This window comes from Triplophysa dalaica, chromosome 7 (genome assembly GCF_015846415.1).
Source record: "Triplophysa dalaica isolate WHDGS20190420 chromosome 7, ASM1584641v1, whole genome shotgun sequence".
Taxonomy (NCBI): domain Eukaryota; kingdom Metazoa; phylum Chordata; class Actinopteri; order Cypriniformes; family Nemacheilidae; genus Triplophysa; species Triplophysa dalaica.
Genome location: NC_079548.1, coordinates 19,718,452 through 19,744,182, shown reverse-complemented (window position 1 = coordinate 19,744,182; position 25,731 = coordinate 19,718,452). Strand labels below are relative to the sequence as shown.

General features: G+C 38.6%; 1 protein-coding gene across 3 annotated transcripts; it reads left to right on the top strand.

Moving 5' to 3' along the window:
• The first annotated feature begins 855 nt into the window (after positions 1 to 855).
• trip10a (thyroid hormone receptor interactor 10a) lies at positions 856 to 25,471 on the top strand. Of its 3 annotated transcripts, XM_056752484.1 has the most exons (15): positions 856 to 1,079; positions 8,550 to 8,665; positions 11,153 to 11,209; positions 12,581 to 12,728; positions 14,706 to 14,768; positions 15,986 to 16,090; positions 16,268 to 16,396; positions 16,512 to 16,658; positions 16,742 to 16,930; positions 21,473 to 21,637; positions 23,270 to 23,379; positions 23,590 to 23,722; positions 23,805 to 23,893; positions 23,968 to 24,092; positions 24,173 to 25,471. In XM_056752484.1, the coding sequence occupies exons 1-15, from the start codon at positions 1,056 to 1,058 to the stop codon at positions 24,322 to 24,324; spliced, it is 1,752 nt and encodes a 583-aa protein (XP_056608462.1). In that variant the 5' UTR covers positions 856 to 1,055; the 3' UTR covers positions 24,325 to 25,471. The 3 variants fall into 3 exon arrangements, with proteins under 3 accessions (XP_056608462.1, XP_056608463.1, XP_056608464.1); XM_056752485.1 differs by lacking the exon at positions 11,153 to 11,209; XM_056752486.1 differs by lacking the exon at positions 21,473 to 21,637.
• Positions 25,472 to 25,731: the final 260 nt, after the last annotated feature.

The window sequence follows — 25,731 nt, the reverse complement described above, 5'->3', positions numbered from 1 at the left end:
CGTGTAAGGGGTCCCACGGTTTATGTAGATACAAATAGCTAATTCTAAGGTAATAAAAACATAAAACTCAATTATGTAATGTCTTTATACACCTCTGAAGACATTGTTAAGTATATTATATTGCACTTCTATCAATAGACCCTCCAAAAAATTACACACTGGACCTTTACGGATTTAGACAACTAAAAGAAAGGCCTTAAATTACTCATGTGTTTGTTATATGATTACAGTTCATTACTTTACGTAAAACACATTCCTTTCTTCTGAATAACAATTACGTTGAAAAACATTTTCAACATGACAAGCACTGTTAATCATTATCTACGTGTTTTGTTAATGTTTTAATAAAGTCCTGCCCTTTGTTTTTGTTCACGTTTTCTCGCTGCCTCTTGTACATGTACATACAGTCCTGATGAGCTCGAGCCGTCGGCTCCTTAAAGGGATACTCCACCCAAAAATGAAAATGCCGTCATCTTACTCACCCCCTGAGATTGTTTCAAACCTGTATACACTTAATTGTTCCGATTAACACACGATATTTTAAAGATTGTCAGCAATTTTTGGTTCTGGGACACCATGAACTACCAAAAATGTTTTATTGAACACAAAAGAAAATGTTTATATAATTTAGGACAACAAACAGCTCTGGGGCACCATTGACTAGTTTTCCCTACTATGATAGTCAATGATTTTCCGTAATGGAAAATTACAAAAATTCTTCCAAATATCTTTCTCTGTGTTTATCAGAACAAAGTAATTGATGCATGTATGAAATTACACGAGGGTGACTAAATGATAACAGAATAAAAGGTGAACTATCCCTTTAAGAACGAGAGATCTGGGAGTGACGCGGCAGCGCGATCCAGTTGATCCCTCGCGCTTTGCAACAGAAATGATGTTCGCCAGCTCAAAGTAGCTCAAACCGATGACTCTGTTTATACTCGTCCTGTGAATGTGAACAAAAGAAATGACTCGATTTCTTTGATGCTTTAAACATCTGTTACTCGTGATCTGGGATAACTTTTCACACAGTGGAGTGTTACGAAGAGCCGAACATGGATTGGGGAACAGAGCTTTGGGTAAGTTATGAGGAGAAAACCATCCTGAGTGAATTAATGGCTGTGTTTATGTTGTAAGATCTTTCTGTTACGACATCAACAAATGCGTTTGATGGAGCTGAACATATGCGCGCAAACATCGTGATTTAAAGCAGATACAGGACATAACCACAAAAAGCACAAAATTGTCTTTTTACATTTTGTTTAACAGTTTTTCGAAAGTCTTCATAATCACGATTGAAATGAACATCAACTTTTATGGCGAAGTTCAACAGTGTCATTGCGACTGCAGCGTCGCCGTTAATCTCTCCTTGACTGCCCCACTTTCCATCTGCACTCGTTTTTTAAAGCGAAAAGTTAATTAATAAATATTCAATTTAATTTACTGTTTAACTTCAGTTTAGCTAATTGGTGACTTTATAATGTTTGCATGATACTTGTTTATTCAAAGTTACAGCACTCCGTCTCAAGCTGTTCTGATAATGCCCTTGTTTACCTGTTTGTTTACACTTTGGCAACCTGCTAGTTTGTCTCGAATAAATGGCTACACTCCCTGTTTTTGTGTTTGTTGTTGATGCATTTTAGAGGTCCAGCAAACACTCTTTTCATGGGTGACACTTACACACTCAGACTGTTGTTCTGACCCTCGCATTCTCTGTCAGTTCGATTTAATTCAGCCTGTATCGTCTCCTCCATTTCTCCGTAATGTCCCCAATGCAAAAAAGTTCCCTTGTTTTTCAGCCACAGCCAGATTTTACTGACATCTGCACATGCATGCAGTATGTAAATAGGGCGTTAGGCAAAAGTGGGCGGAGACTTTCTGACCTCATTGCTGTCGCTCCCTCTAGGCCTCTGTGCCCCGTCCACTTTACATCTTCTAGGCTACTGCGCCAGCCTAATTAGTTGTGGCCTAATTTGAGAAAAACACCAGCCAGTCAACCAGTCCGTGTTTACTTCACTAGAAAGTTTTTCATTGCGTACCAACGTTTGTGCCTGTGTTTTTAAGGGCTGTTTGTGGTGACATCACACGGGTTTCAGCTCTGTATTAAACAGAAGTGAAAGCTAAAAGGGATTCGTTTTGGTTTGCATTTCTCAGATAGTTTGTAGTCACTACGGGCAGTCCAGGTGGAAAGTAGGGATGGTCGATAAATTATCGGTATCGGCCGATAAACGGTCATATTTAATGTTATCGGCCGATAATCAAATTTAGGCCGATATATTATGAGTAATTTCCTCAAGTTGAACCACTTCAGCTGCACACTGCTCACAGTTAAAGTCCAGTATGGTACTGTCTTTCTGTCATGATCATTCACTCGCTGTTATTAGCAAAACATTGTTGATGTGCTGAAGTATGTAGATGAACGTGTATATTACGGGAACAAAAGCATATTGTTTGAGTCGGACTGCTGTCTGAATGCTTTGTGTCTTGAGACCTGTTAGACTTGTGGCTATTGAGAACTCCTTTCTGGGTTGCTCTGGAAGAACATCTTTACTTTGTTTATTAACTAAACATTATACCATAAAAGTTTAAAAGTGAAAGAATCTTTAACCGGTGTAAAGTAGGCTTGGTTCATGGTTTTCAGGAGACAAAAGTCATTTCAGTCTCAGAAAATGTTATATTAATATTTAGGTACTATATATCTGCCAATATATCGGTTATTGACGCCCAATGTTCAATAATGATCGGTTATCGTTATCGGCCAAAATTTACATATCGGTGCAGCCGTAGTGGAAAGTGAACACTTGTCTGCGGTTAAAAGATTTGAATGACTCTCACGGCCTGATAATGAGTACAGGGACAGGGCGGGGATGTTGGTTAACCTTGGATTAACGTCATTCTGAGCAGTCTAACCTGGTGTAGGTGTTTTAGTCATTAGGTGCCGTTCCCATGGCTTCACGTGGGCATCTGTCCACTCCTTGCTTGTAATGCGTAAGCTATTTTTTGACATCTGTATGCAAGATTCCCTCCTGCCGCTTGGTAAGAGGCTGACTGACTTTAAGTATTTATTGGTATGAATTCTTTCTGCATGTCTCAAATATGCAGCGCAGCAGGCTCCTTATTAAAGTCATTATAGCATGACAAACACCAGTGGCATGTTTCTGTGCACAGTCGTGGTGGTACCCTGGTGCTCTAGGGTGGGATAATAGTTTTGCAGTGCACTTTGGGAAGGAGGGGTCAATGAGGGAGGCAGAAGTTCAAGACCAGGCCGAATACAGTGCTACAGATAAGAGGAACCCTGCCGCACATTATCCCCCGACTTGTTTTCATAGCTCCAGTGATTGTTGTCAATGGGAATCTCTGGTTGTTTAAAGAGCGTGATGATAGCTGTCGGTGTGAATTGTTTTGAAGTCTCTGCTGATGCAGATCTAGTGTGTGTTGTGTCATGGCTACTTTCATGGTATCTTTTTGGGAGATTTTCAACCAAAATGTACAAGAAATGTCTGGTTTATTTCATCCCAAAATCAAAAGAGAAGGAAGACAAGGAGCCCATTTATAAGATCACTGAATTTTTTGGCATTGGGACATTATTTGCATGACAATACATTTAAAACGTCTGCCCCCAATTGCCTGCAGCCTTAGGGTATGTTTACACACCATTGATGTAGTTAAAAATGGAAGCGTTTTTGAAAAGTTTTACGTATACATGACACCGTTGTCAAAACGATCCACGAAAACGAATACAAATGCTGTATTGTACAGGCACACACGCACCTGTCCAGGTTTACCCGAAAGTGCTTTTTAATATCCTTTGTTTGCGTATGCGTGTTTTAGAGTTTGGTGTGTGTCAATAAAGTGTAGTAAATCTACGCTTTGCTGGAGAAACTTCAATAAGTATTGAGGATTAGAAACACACCGCCTGTTCCGCCATAGGGAATACTCGTGCATGCCCATAGACTGAACATGTAATACGCATGTGTATGACATCTTTCCTGTCTCCTAAAGTGTTTGAAAGAATTTTACATATTTTAATTTCGAAATGCTGGGAGTACTGTAATAGACTATATATAGGCACTAGTCAGGCTTCAATTTCCAGATTGCAGATGGTGCAGAATGAGGCTGCACGCCTGTTGACTGGCACACGAAAGTGGGAACATATTTCCCCTGTTCTCGCCTCTCTTCACTGGCTACCGGTCAATTTTAGGATTAATTTTAAGATTTTAGTTTTTGTCTTTTAGTCTCTGTGGTTTTGCCCCTAAATATTTGTCTGACTTGATAAAGCCATATGCTCCACTAAGAGCTCTCAAATTTACTGATTATATTTATAGTTTGTATAGGCTATTCTTGTACTGCGTTTAATGTTATGACCTTACATGTAAGCATTTGAGACCAGTGATCCTGAACCGGACAAAAGATCACCGTGATGTAGCATGATTTGTAAAGGATTTTTATATATATAGTACTTGTAGTCATTTATGATCATATGTTCATAAGGATAAAACCATAGTTACCATACATTTTCCTTGGTCTTGGTACAGTCACCACAGTTTACCCATTCAATTTTTTGAAAAACATAATACAAACAGTTGTCAATCTGCCCCAAAACATGTTAACTATAGTTTTACTATAATAAAATCCTGCTTTATTTACATAAGAAAGGATGATATTCTTTACTTAAACGCAATACGCAAAATGTGTGTTTTCTAACTCCCACTAGAGAACGTTTGAGTCAATTTCACCAAAGTAATATGACAATGCAAAGAGATATGGGAGGAGGTATGATGGATTTTTTCTTCATTCATCACATTGTCATTCTTGGCTGTCACTGCTAACCAAAGTTGATGGGTTCTGTAAATGATCATCATACAAAGATGCACACAAACAAGTATGTCCACATTGTGGTCTGTAGCGTCAGCATGAACAACTGCCTCACGTGACGTTGTTTTGAATGAAGTTGCAAAGCGCTCTATTTTTGCCTGAGAGTAGGTTGTGAGGGGGTAGGGAATGCTTTTCTTGTTCTATATTAATGGCCTCCATTTTGAGGAGAGAGGAGGTGGAGTCAGGGACATGGCACGGCTTGTTAGGAATGTCATCTCAAAGGCACCTCCCTCCTTCCCACTTCAAAACGCATGTGTATGTCCTGTAGAGGTACTGTAGTGTTGAGAGGGGGGGACATTTCCCGATATCATCTTAACTCTCAAACACTCAGGCCTGTACTTGAAATCGCCCCACCAAATAAGGAACTGGGGAAAAGACAGCAGAACTAGATCTCTCTTTCATTTCAGAACTGTTTCGGAAAGTTTTTTTTTAGAGAACATGCTGACAAATGTTGGACAAATTAGTCCGTCTGTCTGTCTGTGTGGTTTTTCAGGGTGTGCCAAAGGAACTGGCATGTGATATTCATATTTTAGTTGAGCTGTGTAGAAATACAGCAGGAAGTGCGGACGACTTCCACTTCCTGTGTCCTGTCTGCTCGAACGCTAATGACAGGACGAGTTTAAAGTCCTGAGGAACCCCCTGCCTACAACAGATAATGTTGCTAAGGATCAGAGGTTGTGAGCAGGCAGTGAATCTTGATGTTGTACTGTATGGCAACACATCATCAGCCCTACATGTATTATTATCACAACCTTGAGTGTCCAGAGATGAGATGAGATGGTTGGTTCAGCAGGGGCTGGTAGTCTGTAAGTGGGGTCTAGTAGTGATGTGAAGGGGATAAATATAGAGACACAAATTCTTGAGAAGGTTTAAGCTTGTTACTCATGTTCACAGCAGCTAAATAAGGGCTTACTTGATGATTAAATAAATGAACGTTCACAATGATTTTAGATAGCCACAATTTATACTGCACACCTTGATGATTGAGATGTTTCTTTAAAGTATGCGGCGGATGACACCATTCTCATATCTCAGTTTTAGTTTATGTGCTTTTTTACAGTCAGGATTTACTTTATAGCTACTTTATAGTGATTTAATTTTGGGTATGAACATTTTTTTTTACAATGAAACATTTTCTTGACTAAATAAATTAGGACTGGAAAAATAAGTCTTTAAGCGATTTAGGGCTGTCTAACGATTATTCTTAGTAAAACTTTTACATAATATATATGTATAGTAAATATGTATGCATAAATACAAACTCAAGCATGTATAATTTTAAGATTTTTTTTATATGAAATATTTAAATATAGTATAAATTATATGTGTGTGTGTATGTATGTATGTATGTATGTATATATATATATAATCATTGTTGGACTTAAAAAGGTAAACCTAAGCAAACCAATCAGGACCTGAAACAATTATATTGACACTTCAAATGAAATGATTGTTTTTCTCTTCGGACAAGTAATATTTATAGGTATATCCGAAGGACAAGCACATGACAGTGCTTAATGTCAAGCCATGTTTATAATGATGATGTTTGACGAATGTTGCTTTTTCAAGTGCACGTTATAAACTATTTAATCCTGTAGTGATTTTAGATCGAGCAGTACATCTGCTGATCAAAGTGCCGTAATTCACGAAAGAGCTGTGCATAATAGCTTTCCTGTGGCTCGGTGTTTAGGGCATGGCGCTAGCAACGCCAAGGCCATGGGTTTGATCCCAGGCGATTGCGCATAGTCAAAACAAATGTATATTACAATACAATGCAAGTCGCTTTGGATAAAAGTATCTGCCAAATGCATAAATGCAAATGTTAATGCATAAAATACAGAATTGAAGCCTTTTAAAGATTAAAGGGAAAGTTCACTTTGTACTTTAGCTTCTACTCTTAGAACTGTCACATATTGTATTTTAATACAACTGCCTAGTAAAACCATCCTCATTGATGTACTTGCTAAAACACAGAATTTAAGTCTTTTAAAGATTAAACGGATAGTTCACATCCCAACCACCCCCCCCCCCAAAAAAAAACCTGGCATCATTTATTCACCCTCATGCTGTTAAAACCTGTAAGCAACTCTTTCTACACAAAGGAAGATATTTTGATTGGAGAATTTATTTTGATTGGTTTTGTGTCAAAATAATGGAAGTCAAAAAGGAGCAATGTTGTTTTCAGTGTTTTTGAACATATCTTCCTTTTGTTCTGCAGAAAAAAGACCTACAGGTTTGGAATAACACGAGAGAGAACAGAATTTTTTTTTTTAAAATAACTATCCTTTACAATTTTGGTAAATCTATGGTTTAAACTACTGTACAGTACGGCTGGGTGTCGATTCTGATGTCACAAGTTCTCGATTTGAGTCAATGGTTATAGATTTAATACAAATTCAAATTAAAGTAAATACCACATTACAATGGTATATTAAAGTTTATACACGCTTGGGTATGTTGAAACAGATCCAATTATTTTACATTTAAGATGCCTTATAACAAACAAAATTTCACAAAATTAGCTGATTAAATGACTAAAATTAAAAAGCAGTGCTGTGTCATGAATATTGGATCCGATAGGAATGGTGCAGCAATGTTATGTGGGTGAAACATTTTTGTACTTTGCGTCACTATTGCTTTGTTAGAGATCGCTTAATGTGCCCTGAGCACTATTCACATGAGATAAGTATTACCTAGGGAGCAATCGTTATTTGTATTAATTCCAGAGGTAGTCTGTGATCTTAAGTCCGTGCGAATCGCCATCTCCGTGATTTGGTGGGCTCATATATCATTTTTCAAGGTTTTATCCACCGTTTGTGAATAATGAGGGCTGTTTTGAAGTGTTTTGGTATTATTTCTGGTGCTGGGTGATATCCATAAGTTACCAGGAGTCTCCCATTTGTTTGTTTATCATGGAAACTCTTGTAACATTTGAGACCTGCGATCACGGTGATCTTTTGTCCGGTTCGCGATCACTGGTCTCAAGTGCAGACAGGTACGGTCATCATTAAACGCAATACATCTATAGGCTATACTAACTATACACAAGGCCTTGCCATCACATCCGAGAAATAAGTCAGTAAATTTGAGTAAAATCATCCCGTGCGATTGCGTCACATGAAGTACTGATATGGGGAGGTCATTTATAAATCACAGGAGGTCTCCAGATAAAAGTGATGCTGTGCGAAAACTGTGAATGGTGCTAATGTTAACCTAACGTCTCAAACCAAATTCACAGAAGGCTCCAACTACGCAAACTGCTATCCAATGAAAGCAGTGGGCCTTTACTTATAAAGACTTTCTAGCGGCACGCCCATTAAAACCGAGCGTTTGCATAGCTGGCCTCAAAACCAGTGTAGAAAATAACCGATTGCTTATTGATTTTGATGTTTTTGGATGTAAAAACCATGCAAACGTCATAAGTAGACCTCATATAACAGTATAAAACAATAAACAAGCACTGTTCATCAGACCTTTAAATTCGACTACATCCACCCTTTGTAAAAAGAAAAGTGACATCTAGAGGATAGTAGTAGCTATAACTTGCGGAAATATGAAAGAAAAAAAAATAGATTCACAACTTTTTTGCCCAGCCCTATTGTACACCAGTCTAGTTTTGCACATTTCTTTTAAAGTCAGCATTGACCTGTGTCTTGTTTTTGTGTTACCTGCAGGACCAATATGACATCATTGACAAACATACACAATCTGGGCTGGACCTGGTGGAGAAATACGTGAAGTTTGTGAAGGAGCGAACAGAGATTGAACAAAACTATGCAAAGCAGTTACGGTAAGTGATTTGAGGATGGGGTCCGTGCAGCTGCGTAGAGTGTATACTACACACACATGTGTGGACCTGCAGCATGCGTGTCTCTTGGAGAACTTTGGCTGATTGTGAAATGAATGGGTCTCGTGACTTGTTTGGAACAGAACAGAACATGTCTGCATCTCAGAGCGTTATTGTTTGCTTTGGACCAGAGGATAAGCGCATACTCGCATGCTGGTCTGCTCGTTGGCTCGTTCAACACCAGCCCTCGAGACTCGCTTGATTCTCACGTTATTCTGTGTGTGTTTGGCAGCTTTACCACACTGCTGGTTGTATGTGTCATATGTGCTGGTTACTACACACAGAGAGAGAGAGAGAGAGAGAGAGAGAGAGAAAGAAAGAGAGAAGAGAGAGGAAGTGGGAGCAGACGGACATATGACTTTAGGGATGTGGATACAGTGGAAGTATTTGTCAGTACATTTATATTTTACATTAATTCACTTTGCAGAGTCCATGACCTTGGTTACTTAGTGTCATGATCTACCTCCCCTCCTGTGCAAAGATTACACAAAAAACATCAAGTTTTTTAACCAAACTAGTAGTTAATAGTAGTTCTGTCCCTATCTTGTGTTGTTCCAAAATTAAAAAATGTTAAAGTTAACGCAGCCTTAATACAATAAAAATGCATACATATACTTTTTGCTATTTTTCACATTTTAGAACAGTGTAAAGTAATTAATGGTATTAAACAACATAAATGAAAATGGAAATATAGAACTTAGGTAGTGACTAGAGCAGTAAACCCCTAAATAATACCATATTCGTGATCCGATACAATAATACTGTAAATTGTAAAGCCAACTTAAATGTTTCATAGTCTTTCATGGAAAGTAAAGCATCATTTCAACTTATGAACTGACTTGTTTTACTATTGCGGTACATAAAAACAAATGTTATTGCAAACCATTGTGATATGCACATCTTCGATGCAGTATTGTAACCACTGAGTTCATGGAAAATGTGTTTTTAATGTTTGTGCATATTTATGACCTTCGTTTTACATTATTATTTAATCAACTAGTACAAACTATGCATCATTTAAAAGATGAAACACTTGACAGTTATGTTCTGAACTTTAATAACGTGCTCAAAATTAGAGGCGATTATATAAGAGTTTTTTTTATATATTGTGTAGTCCTAGTACTAGTGAACACAAATAAAAATAAAAAACAACCAAAACTTTCAAAGCTGCAATCCATAACTTTTGCCTCTGTATGGCGTATGCTTCTGTTTCAAAGAAACCGCCTTAAGGTATGAGACATTTTGGTTGGACAGTGTTATAGTTTGTTTTATTTTGTGCAGAGATCTTATATTAATTGCAGGTTAAAGGTGCAGTATGTGATTTCTGAGAAACCCTGTTAAAAATGTAAATCAATACCTAAACAATACATTTTATGCTTATTTGCAAAACATCTCTTCTGTGTTTGTTGAAAAAAAATCTTTTGTATGTAGGTTTGGTATCATTTGGGTTTTTTTTCGATACATGTTCCTAAATCGATACTTTTAAAAAGAGCCACCAAACACCGGTGGATGACATTAACGTACAATATGTTCAATTAAAAAATATATATATTTTTTTTTTTTAGTGAATGTGAAATGACCATGAACAATAACATTGCTAGAAAGATGTTATAAGTGTTAACTGTTAACCCTCCAGATACAACTAAATGCCTACCATGGTTTATATCATATGTGCATTTATTTAAACAGACAGTATGTATAATGAATAAATACAATTATATGCAGTCAGAGTAAAAAGCTTGACAGTCCGAGGAGAGAGAGCGTGCATTAAAACTGTCTTTCACTATGATCAATCCACGGTTCATGCACGTTCCGATCCGTGTGGATCACGGGTCATTTGCAATTCATTTAACCATTTTATAAGATGTGTTGGATTTGTATTATCTGAGCTTTCCGACTTTCGTTCACGTGAAGGGGGTCAAATGTCTCAATCGACGGCTCAGTCAGCATTTAAATGGCAACGAAATCTGCGTTTTGTTTTGGTCCCGTTTCATACCGGGTATATAAGTACAGCACCGGGTTTCGGTACCCAACCCTATTTATGTCTTCGGTTGTTCTTCATTAGAATTATTATTCTGCATGGTCTCAGCTATGATAAAGTCATGATCATTTCGTGGCTGTGTAGCTTGTGCTTTATTTTGAGGGGCGGAGCAATGCAGGGAGGGGCGTGTTTCTTTTGAGTAGTAGTGTGTGTGGTTTTCAGAAAATGTGTATTGCACCTTTAAGTGACTGTTGATCAATACTGATGTCTTTGTTTAATAGTGAATGTTTATTCAATAACTCATGTAAATGCTTCACGGTCACCTGCAGGGCTTGTTCTTCCACCTTTTGGCATTTGAAACTTGACCACTTGCAAATATTCTTATTGTGATGCAAGTGATCCATCAGGCAGTGATTTTTACAATCCAAATCTTTTTATCTGGTTTCTAGAAATTTAACCAAGAAATACAGCCCTAAACGAGGCAGCAAAGAGGAGCAGGAATGCAGGTAATGTTGCACGTTTCATCAAATACATCCTGCTTTTTCTCACAGATGACAAGCGATCTATCCAGGCTGAACAGTGTAATGTTAGATGAGAAATCTGACAAATCCCCAGTCAGTTTAATCAGATCACAGAGCTGTGTCTGATGTTGCTACGGCGACTGAGCAGCGTTACCTGTGGGATTGTTGCCGACTACAAACAAAAGCACATGAGCTCAACAAACAAATGCATAGACGTGCAAATTACCTGCCGGATTCTCCCTCTGGAAAGCTCAACTAATGAAGTCACTCATGGAAATCAGGGATCGTTTAAAGCAGCCACAGAAATACAGACGACAGAACATATCATTTGTACCACATAACTTATGTAAGCTGGGAAATGAAAACTGGGCAGAGATGTTATTGATTCATATTATTTACCCTGGCCACATGGTTTTGGTTTCATGGACGATGAAGAAGAGTAGGCCTACTTTATATTTTAGTAAAAAAAATGTTAAGAAGGATTTTTTTCACAAAAATTTCCATCGGCATTTAAGAAAGTAAATATTGTTTGATTCCAACACTGAAAAGATACAGTACGTGGATGGTTGACATGTACATGTTCGCATGTTCTCCCACTTGAATCTTTATAAAGGGATAATTCATCCAAAATTCTGTTAAATTACTTGAATTGTTTAAAATCTGTATAAATGTCTTTGTTCTGATGAACATGGAGAAGATATTTGGAAGAATGCTTGTAACCAAACCGTTTTTGGACCCCATTGACTACCATAGTAGATACAATTACTTTATACATTTTTTTTGGTTCAGTTGAACTCAAAAGTAGATATTTGGTAAGAATGTAGGAAAGCAAAAAGTTCTGCAGCACTTTTGACTACCATTGTCAATTTTCCTCCTATGGTAGATAGTGGGGTCCAAGAACTGTTTGATTACAAGCATTCTTCCAAATATCTTTATCTGTGTTCATCACAACAAGGACATTTATACAGATTTGGAACAATTTAAAGATGAGTAATTCATAACAGAATTAGGGGTGAATTTTCCCTTTAAATGAGGAAGTAAACACATCATCTTCATCATGTCAACTAGCAATGTGTCATCTCTTCTGTGTGATCTCTTCATATGAAGAGTTTGGTTCCAAAGTGAAAACATTGAAAAAATCATGTTTTTATTATTTTATCATGTTTTTATTGTTAGTTGGCTGTATTTTTCACTTACGACGGCGTAAATCAAAACCAACCAACTGCAGTTTGATTGATATTAATTGGAATGCACAATTAAAACATGATTTTTTAACAATTTTAAAAACAAAGTTATCTCATTTTTGAACCAAACTCTTCACATGTTCATCTCTTCATGTGTTCAACATGTTTTTAGGTTCTCCAATCACCAGGCTTTTTTGGACATCCTTAATGAGCTGAACGACTATGCAGGTCAGAGGGAGGTGATCGCTGAAAACATGATGATCAACATCTGCATCGAGCTCACCAAATACTTACAGGATCTTAAACAGGAGCGCAAGATGGTGAGAGACTGAAAAAACTGGGCCAGGCTTAAAATAAAGCTTGCTGTGGGACAGAGGACTAGGGAGGGAAGAATGCAGAACGATTTCAAACATTTGTGTAGCCAGACACTTTGTGTGAATGGCCCGAGACAAACTATGGATTACATGACATCTGTGAACTCATCGGAGTATTTTTGATACGCAACCACAGCAGAACCATTTCAATGAAGGATGATAATTTGATTTAGGGCTAGAGGAAAAATAAATAACGCCCCTGATTGATTTCGGAAGACAATGATGGGCTGAGCCTAAATACCCAGTGGGTCGCACCGACTCGCCCCGGGGCTACACCAGAGGCTCGAAGGAGAATAATGGCATGATAAGAAAGTAACATCAGAGTCTCTTTTGGAGGAGTTGTTTTTAATTTATGCCACACTAGGCTAATGCTTCAGGTTGAGCCCACTGGTGTTTACCTCCATTAATAACAGTCGATGGTCCCCAGATAAACTCAACATCGTCTCCTCTTCTTTGTCTGGGTCTGTGAAGTGATTGTAGTCCCTGCTAATACAATCATCTAACAATGGCTCGTATCTTGAATTGAAGAACAAGGTGTAACACAGTTTAAAACAGTGTTGGGTAACTAACTCTGAAAAGGTCATTAATTGCTAGTTACTCATTACATATTCAATAGTGTAATTAGATTACTGTACAAATTACTCTCCAAAAAGTATTTAATTACTTATTACTAATTACTTTCTACATCTATTACTACTTTCTATATTAACCTTTATTAAAATTGAAACGGCTTATTTAATAAATTCAAATAAATAATAAATAACTACATAAATGATTCTAATTAACTGACCAAAGTATACTAAGTGAGAAGGATACATTAAAGCATACATTTTAAAGTTAGACATATAATTTTGATGTAATTTCCTCTATTGAATATATTACACAGTATTTACTTCAATTACATCAGAAGGAACAGTAATTGAAATAAGAGCTATCCATTACTTTACTTTTTCAAGGGGAAAGTAATTAAATTATAGTAACTGATTACTTAGTTACTAGTTACACCCACCACGGCTACTTAATCATTTCTTTTAAACATTGAAAGTAATTCAATCAATTTGAGACCATTTACATTTATAGGTCTTGTTAATCGACGTCAAGCCGCGTTAAATGTTGCACCATTTCGGGATGATGTCTGCTAGTGCATTCAATCTAGTGTTTTGTTATTCTTGTTTGAATAGGAAATATAACTATGGTAGGTCGGTTTTGCTGTGTTAAGAACTGCAATAGTATTACGCAGAGTCGTTCAGGAAAAGCCCATGGTTCTTTCTCTCTCGACAAGTATCTGTACATATCAAAACAAAAATAAAGTGTAGTATAATTCTTCCAAGATGGCGGCGCCACTGCAACGTGCAACACAGGGGGTGACGTCAGCTTGACATTCTCTGTAGCAATGCTTTAATAGGAAAATGTTGGGTTACTTTAAATGTGACAAAAACGGCGAGTAGGGGACGGCAATTTTTTTGTGTCTGTGAACCAATCAACTAACTCATTCAAAACAGCTGATTCATTCAAGAACGAAGGAAGTGTCTTGATGAATGACTCACTGAATCAGCGGTTGAAAACGCAGAAACACCACAAAAAGACAAATGAAAGTGTTTAAATGAACGTAATGCGCATATGTAACATTAGTCACGCCACTACGAGACTGCCGTTAACAAAACAGAGCGGCATCGCTGGAATTTTGAAGCTTAAGCATCGCGATGCTACCACGGTACACCGTGCAACCCTAGTAAACCCTAAACTACACAGAACTCCCTAAATACTACATAGTGATGCCCTATTAATCATTCAGCACACTTCTGCACATTGAGCCCCCCAAAACATCTTGGCATCGCAGGTGTGGGGGGTTTAAAGAGAAAATAGGCTTAACGAAATTATAGTAACATTCTGTCTCTTTTTCTCTTTCTTTGGAATGTGCAGCATCTGATAGAAGCCAAGAAAGCACAGCAGTCTCTGGAGGGCACCTACAAGCAGCTGGACAATGTAAGTCTGTCTGTGACTGGTTGTGATTGACCGGCGTGTCCCACCATGTCTCTGATCGTCTCATTGAGCAGACAGATCAGTCCTCCCCTGATGAGTTCACGTCGATGTCAGACACTTGCATTAGGGCTCTTTGTTGTGTAAATGCTGACTATGGAGGCTGTTTTGTTCTCATTGTCTCTGGTCGGAGCAGGTTTGTGTGTGCCTGTGTTTGGGCGATTGATAGTGATTGTTTACACGCCGTTTCAGTGGTTAGGTGAGAGACAGAAGCGTAATCGGATGCTTTCAAATACGCTATTAAAGAGACAGTTCAACCATAAATCTAAATTCTGTCGTCATTTATTCATCCTCATGTTGTTTGAAAGCTGAATATGACTCTTCTGTAGAACACAAAAGGAGATATTTAAAGAAATGTCAGCGGTTTTGTGTCTATATGATGGATGTTAATGGGGGCCAGTGTTGTTTGTTTACCAAAATTCTTCAAAAATCTTGCTTTGTGGTCGAACAGGTTTAAGATGAGGTGTTGGTGGGTAAATAAATGAGAGACTTTTTAGGTGATCTATCTCTTTAAAGGTGTAACAGCCAAAATATGTCAGCTGTTTACAGTGAGTTTAGGTATCTAAACATGCAGTCAGAAATGACCCCGTTTGTTTATAAGTCTCCCAGGTTGTGTGTAATTTTTCAGTGCGTGTTTAAAAAAAATATTTGTTTATATGTTAATGTTTGTATCTTAACATGTTTTACCCTGTCGTAATCGAACCTCGATAAAGTGTACATTTCAGTCAGAATTTCGCTGTTCCTCTCCGTAAAATAGAAGTTGTTTGTAATGAAATGGGATACGAGTGGATGTTTAATGGGCAAACAAGCCCGGACAGGCTACCCGAGGAAGCGCTGCGGTGAAAGTGAAGGCAGATTGTTGAAAAAGCAGGAAGCAAGGGATTTTGATAAACGGCAGGAAAGAAGTGATGTCATTAAATTGGAGGTGTTTTTCACATTACGACAGTAAATAGAAACAGACTGTACAAAAGTAGTTAAAACTGTATGACAAAATTTAAGTGTACATTTTGAAAATTCTGCCACACCTGAAATGTCGTTTGTGTTTGCATACATTCGACATGTAATGTCTGTTGTGACATAATGAATGTGGAAGCCGTTGTTCCAACAATGAAAAGAAAGTGACCAACACTAATCGTTGTTATTTATGTGATGGATGTGTGTAGAGTAAAAAGCGCTTCGAGAGGGAATGGAGAGAAGCGGAGAAAGCTGCACAGTACGCTGAGAAAACCGACCAGGACCTCAACGCCACCAAAGCCGACGTGGAGAAGGTACGTTTGTGCGTTACTCTTCCGAATTATTGCCACACCCTTGCATGCTGGACATCCTCACGACATGGCATCTCATTTTCATCGTATCCAAATATCATTTCCTTGTTCCTCCTCTTGTTCCAACGTCTGATTTCACTAAACTGGTCACTCTGTGTGTGTGTTTATACATGTAACTAGGCTAAAAACCAGGCACATATGCGCACGCACATAGCGGAGGAGTGCAGGAACGACTACGCTTCACAGCTGCAGAAGTACAACAAAGAACAGAGCAGCTTTTACTTCACAGACATGCCTCTTATTTTCAACGTAAGCTGCCACGGGTCTCAACATGTTTTAACACATTTGTTCCCCTCTGCTTTCTTTCCTAAGTTTCCTATACAATCTTTCATAAAAGCAACTGATATCTGTGTGCGTGCTACAGAAACTGCAGGACACTGATGAAAGACGAATCAAAAAACTCTCGGAAGGCTACGCCCTGTTTGCAGACACCGAGCGCCACGTCATGCCCATCATCGGGAAGTGTCTGGAGGGAATCACCAGAGCTGGCGCGAATATCAACTCGAAAAACGTGAGTGTGCCCCCATGTTCCCAGAATAGCCAACGGTCCTATGCAAGCCAATGACTGAAGTGTATTTTCTTTTTGTTATTCAGGACTCGATGGTCCTCATCGAGCAACATAAGTCAGGCTTTGAGAGACCAGGAGATCTTGACTTTGAGGATTACAGTCAGGGCATTAACCGTGCCTCCTCGGAAAGCAGTCTCGGCACTCCCAAAGGTCCCCTGGAGCTGCTGAGCAAGAACAGGAACAAAACCTTCCGGTTGTTCAATAAGAAGACCAAGGTAGGCGTCACTACTTATGAAATTTCATCGTTACTGTTGGAGATGGAAAGAGTTTACCCTGCTGGATAAACCAGGTCATACCAGTCTAAAGTGGTCTGGCTGGTTTTCTGCTAAGGTTGACCCTGACAGGTGGCCAGCAATGGCCCAGCAACCATTATAAACTGGTTTCAGCCGGATTTTCCAGGTTGGTAAAGAATAATAACAGGGTATAGAATACCAGTATAGAAGATCTCGGTCACATGGTCTCCTTTACAGAGAGATGCATGATGGTTAAATCCACCTCGTCCGTTCTAACTCGCAATCTCACACATACACCATTGAGATCCTCACACTTTTCCAGAATGCATCTTTTGCATGGCTGTTTGGCTGTAAGCAGGGGTTGGAAAAGACCCAAGCTCTGTTGTTTTGCTCGGCTTGTGACCGGCGCTCTTATTGGTTACATTCTACTGCATTTGTGCTTCTCTAAGGGTATGGCATAGACCCTGCTCTATCTCTCGTTGGACTTTAAAACACAAACACACTAATGCTGTTATACATCGTATAATATATCCCTCAGTCCCATCACAATGTCACCCTTGTGTACTGTCTCCTGTCAGAAAAGACGCTTGGTTGCATCTGGTTAGCTTTTTAAGGAGCAAAATCCTCCTAAAATGAGGGTCGGAGGCGAAGCATAGCAAAAACATTCTCCTCTCTCCAGTCATGTGATGATTCGAGTTCATGTTGAATTCAATGGATTGTCTGAGATTTCTGCTAAAGTCTGAAGGAAGATGTTCTGGGAATAATAACAGCTCTTCCTGATGCCTAAATAACCCCACTTCCTGCTTCTTCATCGCTTGGCCTTCTTCATCTTTTCCTTCAGCGCTGTTAATCTATTTTTTTTTGGGTGTCATTATCATTGTATTAAGGGATGCATGATAAATTATTGTCCATATTGGTATCTGCAGATTCATTTTTATTGTTATCGTATCGGCCGATAATCCATTTAAGGCCGATATATTATCTCCGATAAATCAGAAATCATTTCCTTTGGTTAAACTTCTTCAGCTGCACGCTGCTCACAGTTCAAATACAGTACGTTAATGTCTTTCTGTCGTGATCATTACTTACCGCTATTAGCAAAACATTGTTGATGTAGGTACAGTATGTAGATATTTATGAATGTGTAAATTACATGAACAAAAGAATATTGTTTGAAAAAGACTGCCGTTTGAATGCTTTATTTCTTGAGACCTTTTAGACATGCGGCTGTTAAGAAATTTTTTCTGGTTGCTCTGGAAAAACATCTATGATTTGTTTATTTAAAAAAATATATATACCAGAAAAGTAGGCTTGGTACATCATTTTCAGGGGAAAAAAGATGACTAAAGGTGACTAAGTTTTCTGCAGTGATTGTTTTCAAATAAAACCAGTTGTCCACCTTTTGCCATGTGTTTCAGGCTTAGGGAATTTTATATTAATATTTCGAGACTGTATATCGGCCAATATATCGGTTATCGGATTCCAGTGTTTATGAATTATCGTTATCGGACAAAATTTACATATCTCTTATTGTATTGATTCTTTTCCTTTTGAGTTGAAAAACGTGCGTTTGTGCTACAAATCTTTTTTGCTTTTTCTCAACCAATAGCAGTTCAAACTTCCTTTGCTGCCTCATGTTTTGCTCTCTCTGCATGGCCCTTTTCCGGTTAAGACAGTCTGGGGGGAAATGTTTATTTTTAGCTCTCAGTCATTTGTTTTGGAAAACAGGACTTGCTGCTGATCATTTTAATCTTCGGAACATTAAAGTTTTTATTTGAAGCTAAAATGTTTTTGCTGTGTTCCAAAAGACATTATGAGCTGTCTACCTTGACACCACTGTTGATCATTATCTTAAGTAGCATCATGTTAGTTTAGTGATTTATACATTTTTATAAATCCTTAAGAATTGTGGCTTTTATAAGCTTGATGCAACCAGATTTTTGTACATTAGGCAATATTTTAATATTTCATAATATTATTATATTTCATAATATTAATAATATAATCATAATAATGCCATTAAGAATCTCGAAAACATCTGCTGTGTAAAAACTTCTCATAGTCGTATTAGAAATAAACTGTTTACATACATTCTAGATGGGTTGGCACTCCATCCAGGGTGTATCCTGCCTTGATGCCCGATGACTCCTGAGATAGGCGCAGGCTCCCCGTGACCCGAGGTAGTTCGGATAAGCGGTAGAAAATGGATGGATGGATGGACATACATTCTAAATTATGAACATCTTAAGGCCAATTCACACCGCACAGACAAATGCCAACAGACACCAACAGTCACTTAAGAAGACTACTTATAAGTTTGTTAAATACGTATTTTTATAACAAAATCTTGATTCATTTGTGGTTACCATGTTGTACTGAACCTATTATTATACTATATAACACTTACTATATAATGGTGCTGAGGCACCACCGGACCATGCAGACTATGCACATACTTCACTTAAAATGAAAAGAACAGAACAGACACAGACATGTTGTTTTTTGCAATAAGGTAGCTAATTATATACCGACATATTAAATAAATAAAAGTGAGAATTAGAATGCCTACCTTAAGATGTATTTCTTTGAGAACCTGTTTCCGGTTTGCAAGAAACGGGTAAGAAAACCCTTAGGAACAATGCTTTCTTACCCTAAGGGTTTTTTCTGCAACCGGGGGCCTGATGTTTTGGGAATAAGTTTAAAGTTTAGCATCCGATACGGAAAGCTTGAATAAAGAAATATTTTCAAATTGCTCATTTCAACCCATATATTGTATATCTTGTATTGGGCTATCTATCAACAAATGTCGCTAATGATTTAAACAAGAGGTCCAGGTCGGGGTATCCGAAATAATATAATTCGGAATGCGGCCTTTGATGGTTTCGGTTTTAAAACGTGCATGAGAAAAAAGTGAATGAGAAAATAAAGTGTGGGACCTGATCAATGTTGTTATAAGTATAAAGAGTTATTTTATATGAACAGGCTACGATAGGCATTTAACTTGAGCCTACAGATAGTGTGCAATCCTGATATAAGCCTACACATACTGCAGCCTTCACACAATAGACTGGTTTCAACCAGATTTAATGCAGACATAATCTGTTAGCCTATGTCTTAAATGAAGTTAGAATAACTGTTGGGGTAAATTATCTGATACGTAACATTATTTTAGATCCTTGTGTGTTGTCGGTGTCTGTCGGGGCAATGTGAACACAACATTTATTTTTCATACAATTCTAAACCCAACTACCAAATTGTCTGCTGGTGTTTGTTGGCATTTGTATGTGCGGTGTGATTTGGCCTTTACAAACATCTTTTAAATGCCTATTTGACATCAAACAGAAAACATCTTGGAGATTTATTGCAGATGAGCAAACAGTAAAAAAAGACTACTTTCAAATGTCATAACTGGTATGTTTTATGTCATAGATTAAAACATATTTATAGGTTATGTTAGCTACAGACCTTATTTCAGGCGATTTACCATTCACCGAAAAACCCATTAAAAAATCTCATAGACTTAAAATGCTAACTCGCTTCCGGGTTTTGCATACTCTGCTGTACTCAATTGTCAGGTCTCTCGTGTGCTTTAAAATATTTGAAAATCACTCACTTTGAGTTACTGTTTATTTCAGTAAGTATGTCTTTACATTTTGTTACCTATGTAGACCGCTCATTTGTTTTTATAACACAACTAAAATGTCACAGCAAATCTGCATTAGACTTTTTGAATTTTGTTAATTTCAAGAGTTTTTTGTTTCTGTGTACAATATAGAATATTTCTGTTAAATATTTTCTGTTAAATAGAAACCATTTAATGGGGCAAAGAGTGGATTCATAAATTTAGTTTTTATCGTAAACCTTTATTATTGTACAAAATATAACGTGAACGGCTATGTTTTGGTTATTTTTTGGAAACTACTCATGTTGTCTTTGCTTAAACTGCCTTCAAGTCTTTTGGAAAAATTCTTGCATGTTGTAATCTGGATTGTGGTTTCATTATTACATTATTCCTCTCTTTTTGGCATCGCCACACAAACAGGAACCCAGCGAAAATCATTTAAATTAGGTATGGCCGGCTGCTTTTTTTCAAGCAGCACACACATGCATAAAATAAATTGTAGTTGACGATCACAATGAAACTTCCCTCATATATAATGATAACATTGTGGTGGCATTAACATGCTCATTTCATAAACATGAAATTTTTTACATGAATTGAAGGCAGCTTTATCTGTTGTCTGACGTGAGGTTTTACTGATAAAGCCACTGTTTGCCTCTTCATCTGGCTGATGGCATTGCTGGTGTTGCGGCTTTTAGATTTTGGGTATTTTGGGTTCCCTTGTCTTGCTTCTGTTCCTCTTGCAGAAGTCGGTCCAGTATTGTCCTCGTTGCTGTTTTGATGTTGCTTTGAGGTGTTTGATGGTGTCCCTTTGTCATGTGTTTTGTTTTTCCCCCCCTCCACCTTTCTTCCACCATCCTGTCCTTGTGTTCTTCTGGGCTTGTGTGTGGTGTCTGTCCCAGCTTCCCTCATCTACGCTCAGTCCTTTCTCCACCCCCCCCACACCCTCGCCCGCTAACGGACCCCCTTCCCCCAAGTTTGGCCGGGACCCCCTGTCGTACTGTTTGAAGGAAATCAATAAGACAGTCAAACCCAGAATCTCTTCCTTCCGGACCCTCAAGAAAACGGTGAGTGAGATAGGTCAGAGGCCGGGCAACCTGCCAAACTGTGTGCCATGGCTCTTTGAGGTATTCAGTGCCCACTTAAAGGCTAGATTGATCTGGGTCTGAGAAATGGTCCTGTGCATGAGTGGTCACAATGAAATCACATCCGTTTCACTGCACACCTAATGGTTTTCACTCACAAGTTCTTCACCTGTTTCGACCACATTCTTTAAAACGGCACTTCTTGAGGTGTAGCCAAGGCTGGCGTCACGACTAGCCGACTCCAAACAACTCTTAACGGTGGGGAACGTCACACCTTCTGACTGAAATCTCGCCATCTTCAGCCCTGCGCCTCTGTCACGCTTACAGATTGAGAATGTAAGAGGGGTGACGGATTAAACAACTGCCTCTGACATGTCTCTCGGGTTCCCTGTCACGTATCACGGTGTCCCAGATTGGCAACAAATCAATTTGGCACTCGTGGAAATGAGAACAGGAGTACAATGCAAACGTAAATCATGTTGTTTTAAAATGACTAAGAGTGCAGTTCACAGAGCGTCGAAGATGTATGATGTGTACCTGCAGAAGTAGAAAATATAGACATTATGTGAGCCGGGGGCTGTTCTGCCTCTGCTTTCTTGTTATTAGTTATTATACAGTAGGTTAAAAAAAGACGGAAGCTTGGTGTAATATTGGGGTTGAGGAGAAGTTCATTGATCACTGAAAAAAGAGTCCATCCCACTGCATGCTAAAAATAAAATGTGTTGGATGTTCAGAATTGGCAAACCGATTTGAGTAGGGTGTAACTTCACAGTAAGTATCTGGGGTTGTGAAGGGACAGTTTTGTTTTTCACCCTTATGTCATTTCAAACCTTTATGATTTTCTTTCTTTTGCAGAACACAAAATATATTTGAAAAAATGTTGGTAACCAAACAACAATGGCCCCCTATTGACTTTCAATGTACGGGCACAAAACCACAGAGACATTTCTCAAAATATCTTCTTTTGTGTTTCAACATACAGTCATATACAGGTTTTGAATGACATGATGGTGAATAAATGATTGCAGATTTAATTTTTTTGAGTGATCTATCCCTTTAAAGCTCTGTCGCTGACACATGCGGCCATGTCCCCAACATTTTTCAATATCACTTCTGAAACCGGCTAGTGACGCCAGGCTCGAAAAAAAAGAACACTTCTTCTTTCTGCTTCACAATATGCGTCTGTGGAGAAAACTTTAATAAAGTATAAACTGATGTGGGCTGTACTGTATAAACGGTGTCTGATGCCAAGTAGTTCACCTTTAACACTATCATGACTTCAACTGTAACACCCTACAATGATATTTCCTATTTACCTCCCACATACTGTATCATAAATCTTAAATAAATGACTATTTTAGAAGATGGTGTTTCAGTTCACCTCTACTGTGGTGTGGTAAGTGTGGCTAAAACCGTGTCTACACCGGACGCATCACGACAAGAGACAATAAAACACATTAGGCCCCATTATAACAAAAAAAATGTCTACACTGGATGCGGCATGACAATCCCATTAAAACAAGCTGTGTGTCGCATCGCGCATCGTCCGGTGTAGACACGGTGTTAATGCATAAACATCTATGAGTGACGGTGTCTCTCCGCCGATCTCCTCAGTCCGTGGACGCAGAGGGCTTCACCCATCTCCCTCCAGAGCAGCGCAGGAAACGCTTACAGCAGAAGATCGATGACATCAGCAAGGAGCTGCAGAAGGAAGTAGATCAGAGGTGAGCTAACCGGCACGTTGTCGCTGCGACAACTATCGCTATGACAACCAGCCCCAGCAGAAACCTCAGGGTTACCGGGGTCTGGGCTTTGTTTACAAAGCTCCTCTGGTCTCCGAGGAACAGAATGTGTTGAGTGGCACAAGTCTTTGTCTTTTGTTGTTGACATTCAATCTTTCTCTCCATCTTAAATAAATATGTATCCGTGTGCAGCGAGGCTCTGGGCAAGATGAAAGATGTGTATGAAAAGAACCCTCAGATGGGAGATCCTGCCAGTTTGGCCCCTCAGATCGCTCAGACGGCACAAAACATGGAAAGACTGAGAGGAGAACTCAACAAATATGAGGTTTCCATTTCACACGCTCTCTGTAAATGGATATATTTTTACAAATACTATATCCACACCCTCACGTCTTTGTTTGTCGTAGTGCTGGCTCACTGGAGCAGGGGGCCGCGGAGACTCCATACGATACTCGACACACTCGCTGAATAACAACGGCGCACACAACCACAACAGGTGGGTTTTATATCAAACACTATCAAATGCGCATTTAAACATGAGCACTTTGAGGGAACATATCTCTTTTTCAGTCTTGGAGCTCTCTCAGATGAGACCGACCCCTCCCAGGCCATCTACACTGAGTTTGATGACGACTTTGAGGGAGAGGATCTGGCCGCACCTATTGGTCAATGCACAGCGCTCTACAATTTCCCAGGTACAATTATACGCCTCTCATGCCTTTTTGGGAATATACACCCATCCCGTTTCCTGACTCCCACCTTCCTCTGCCCACAGGCTCCAGCGAGGGGACCATATCTATGCAGGAAGGGGAGGTGCTCTTCGTAGTGGAGGAGGACAAGGGCGACGGATGGACGCGGGTGCGCCGGAACAACGGGGATGAGGGCTACATCCCGACTTCATATGCCAACATCACACTTAATAAATGACATCATCTTTCCATTTATTGCAGCAGAGATGCACTATACCAAACACTAGCTTCACATTCGCAGTCCCAACATTTACGTCCCAACTTGGCTAGCTGCCCCTCTTAGAAAGAGAGTTTAAGGGGAAGCTAATACACTCATTCCCTTAAAAACAAGTGAATTTCTCAGGGTGCGTTTTGTGTCGGTATTTGAGAAAGTTGGAATAATTTGTCTCAGTACTTGACCTACATGAAAAACAGTGCATCAGGGTCCACAACCTATTTGATCAACAGACACGCCATTTCTTCTGGATCGTCCACGGCTTCCACAAACATCAGAAGTCATTTGAACGTTCTGGAGCAAAATTTCTTACACCATCTCTGCTGACAGACATTCAGAAAGCCCTCCCGCCTCTTGTGTGAAACACCATCGCAACTTGGAAGTATTTGCTCTGATGATCTGAGTGGCAAAAATTGACATTTTATAGTTGAAACATGCATATGCTTTTCTGTGTGCATTAACATTGGTCTGAATGCCACATCCGGGAGTCGATAAGACCATACATTAATGTATATAGAAACCTCGAGGAATACCATTCAAGTAATAAGTTGTTGCCATTTTTCTAATAAGACTGTTACACAAATACACAAGATAAACCGACTCTACAGTATAAAATAAAGACAATCAAAGCCATCTCGGAATCGACAGAAAAAAGTCAAAGTTCTCTTGTCTAAAATATATAGAAAAGTTGTTTTGAAAGAATATAATTTATTGAGTATATAAATAAGTGTATATTAAATGATAAACCAAATCACGTTTTAAGAGCTGCATATGTTTTTTTTTCCAGATAGGTCAACAGAGTATGCTCACAACTGAAAGCAACAAACTTTTTTGGCAACTAGGATTTAAAATAATATATTTTAGGCATCACAACACCACTATTGTCTTACTAGCTTTTTATTCTTGACGAATAAAGATTGTATAGTTAAAAAAAGATTTATGGGGTACAGCCTCTGTGTCCTACATTTGTTTTGTTTTTGATTGAGCCCAAGACCAAGACAGAATTGTTTGTTTAGCTAAGTCAAGGTGCCTTCAACTCTGTGTATATACCATTATTCAGAATACACTATTTTATTGTCTATATAAATGTCAAGCACATTTCCCAAGTTCACATGATGTCTTGTCTGTTTTTTAGTTTTTGGTGAAATTTTCTACTACATGGAAAAATAATCATGGCTTATTTGCAACGGGTGAATCACTATTTTTTATATAATGACTGGGCTCTCAAGTTTTATCAAAAGTTTAGATTGACATCACATCTGTTAGAAGAGGAAACAATTCAAAGTGTCACCAGCGGCCCCTCAGCCCCACCCAAATCCCTCAAGGTTTTTTAACAGTTTAATTTTACTATGGTTATAATTGACAAGTGCA

What these genes read in the sequence shown, in the direction of transcription:
- trip10a (XM_056752484.1), top strand. Translation starts at nt 1,056, where the DNA reads ATGGATTGGGGAACAGAGCTTTGG. An exon ending in CCAAAGCCGACGTGGAGAAG is followed by an intron (nt 16,091 to 16,267) that starts GTACGTTTGTGC and finishes ACATGTAACTAG; the next exon opens with GCTAAAAACCAGGCACATAT. An exon ending in GAGAACTCAACAAATATGAG is followed by an intron (nt 23,723 to 23,804) that starts GTTTCCATTTCA and finishes TGTTTGTCGTAG; the next exon opens with TGCTGGCTCACTGGAGCAGG.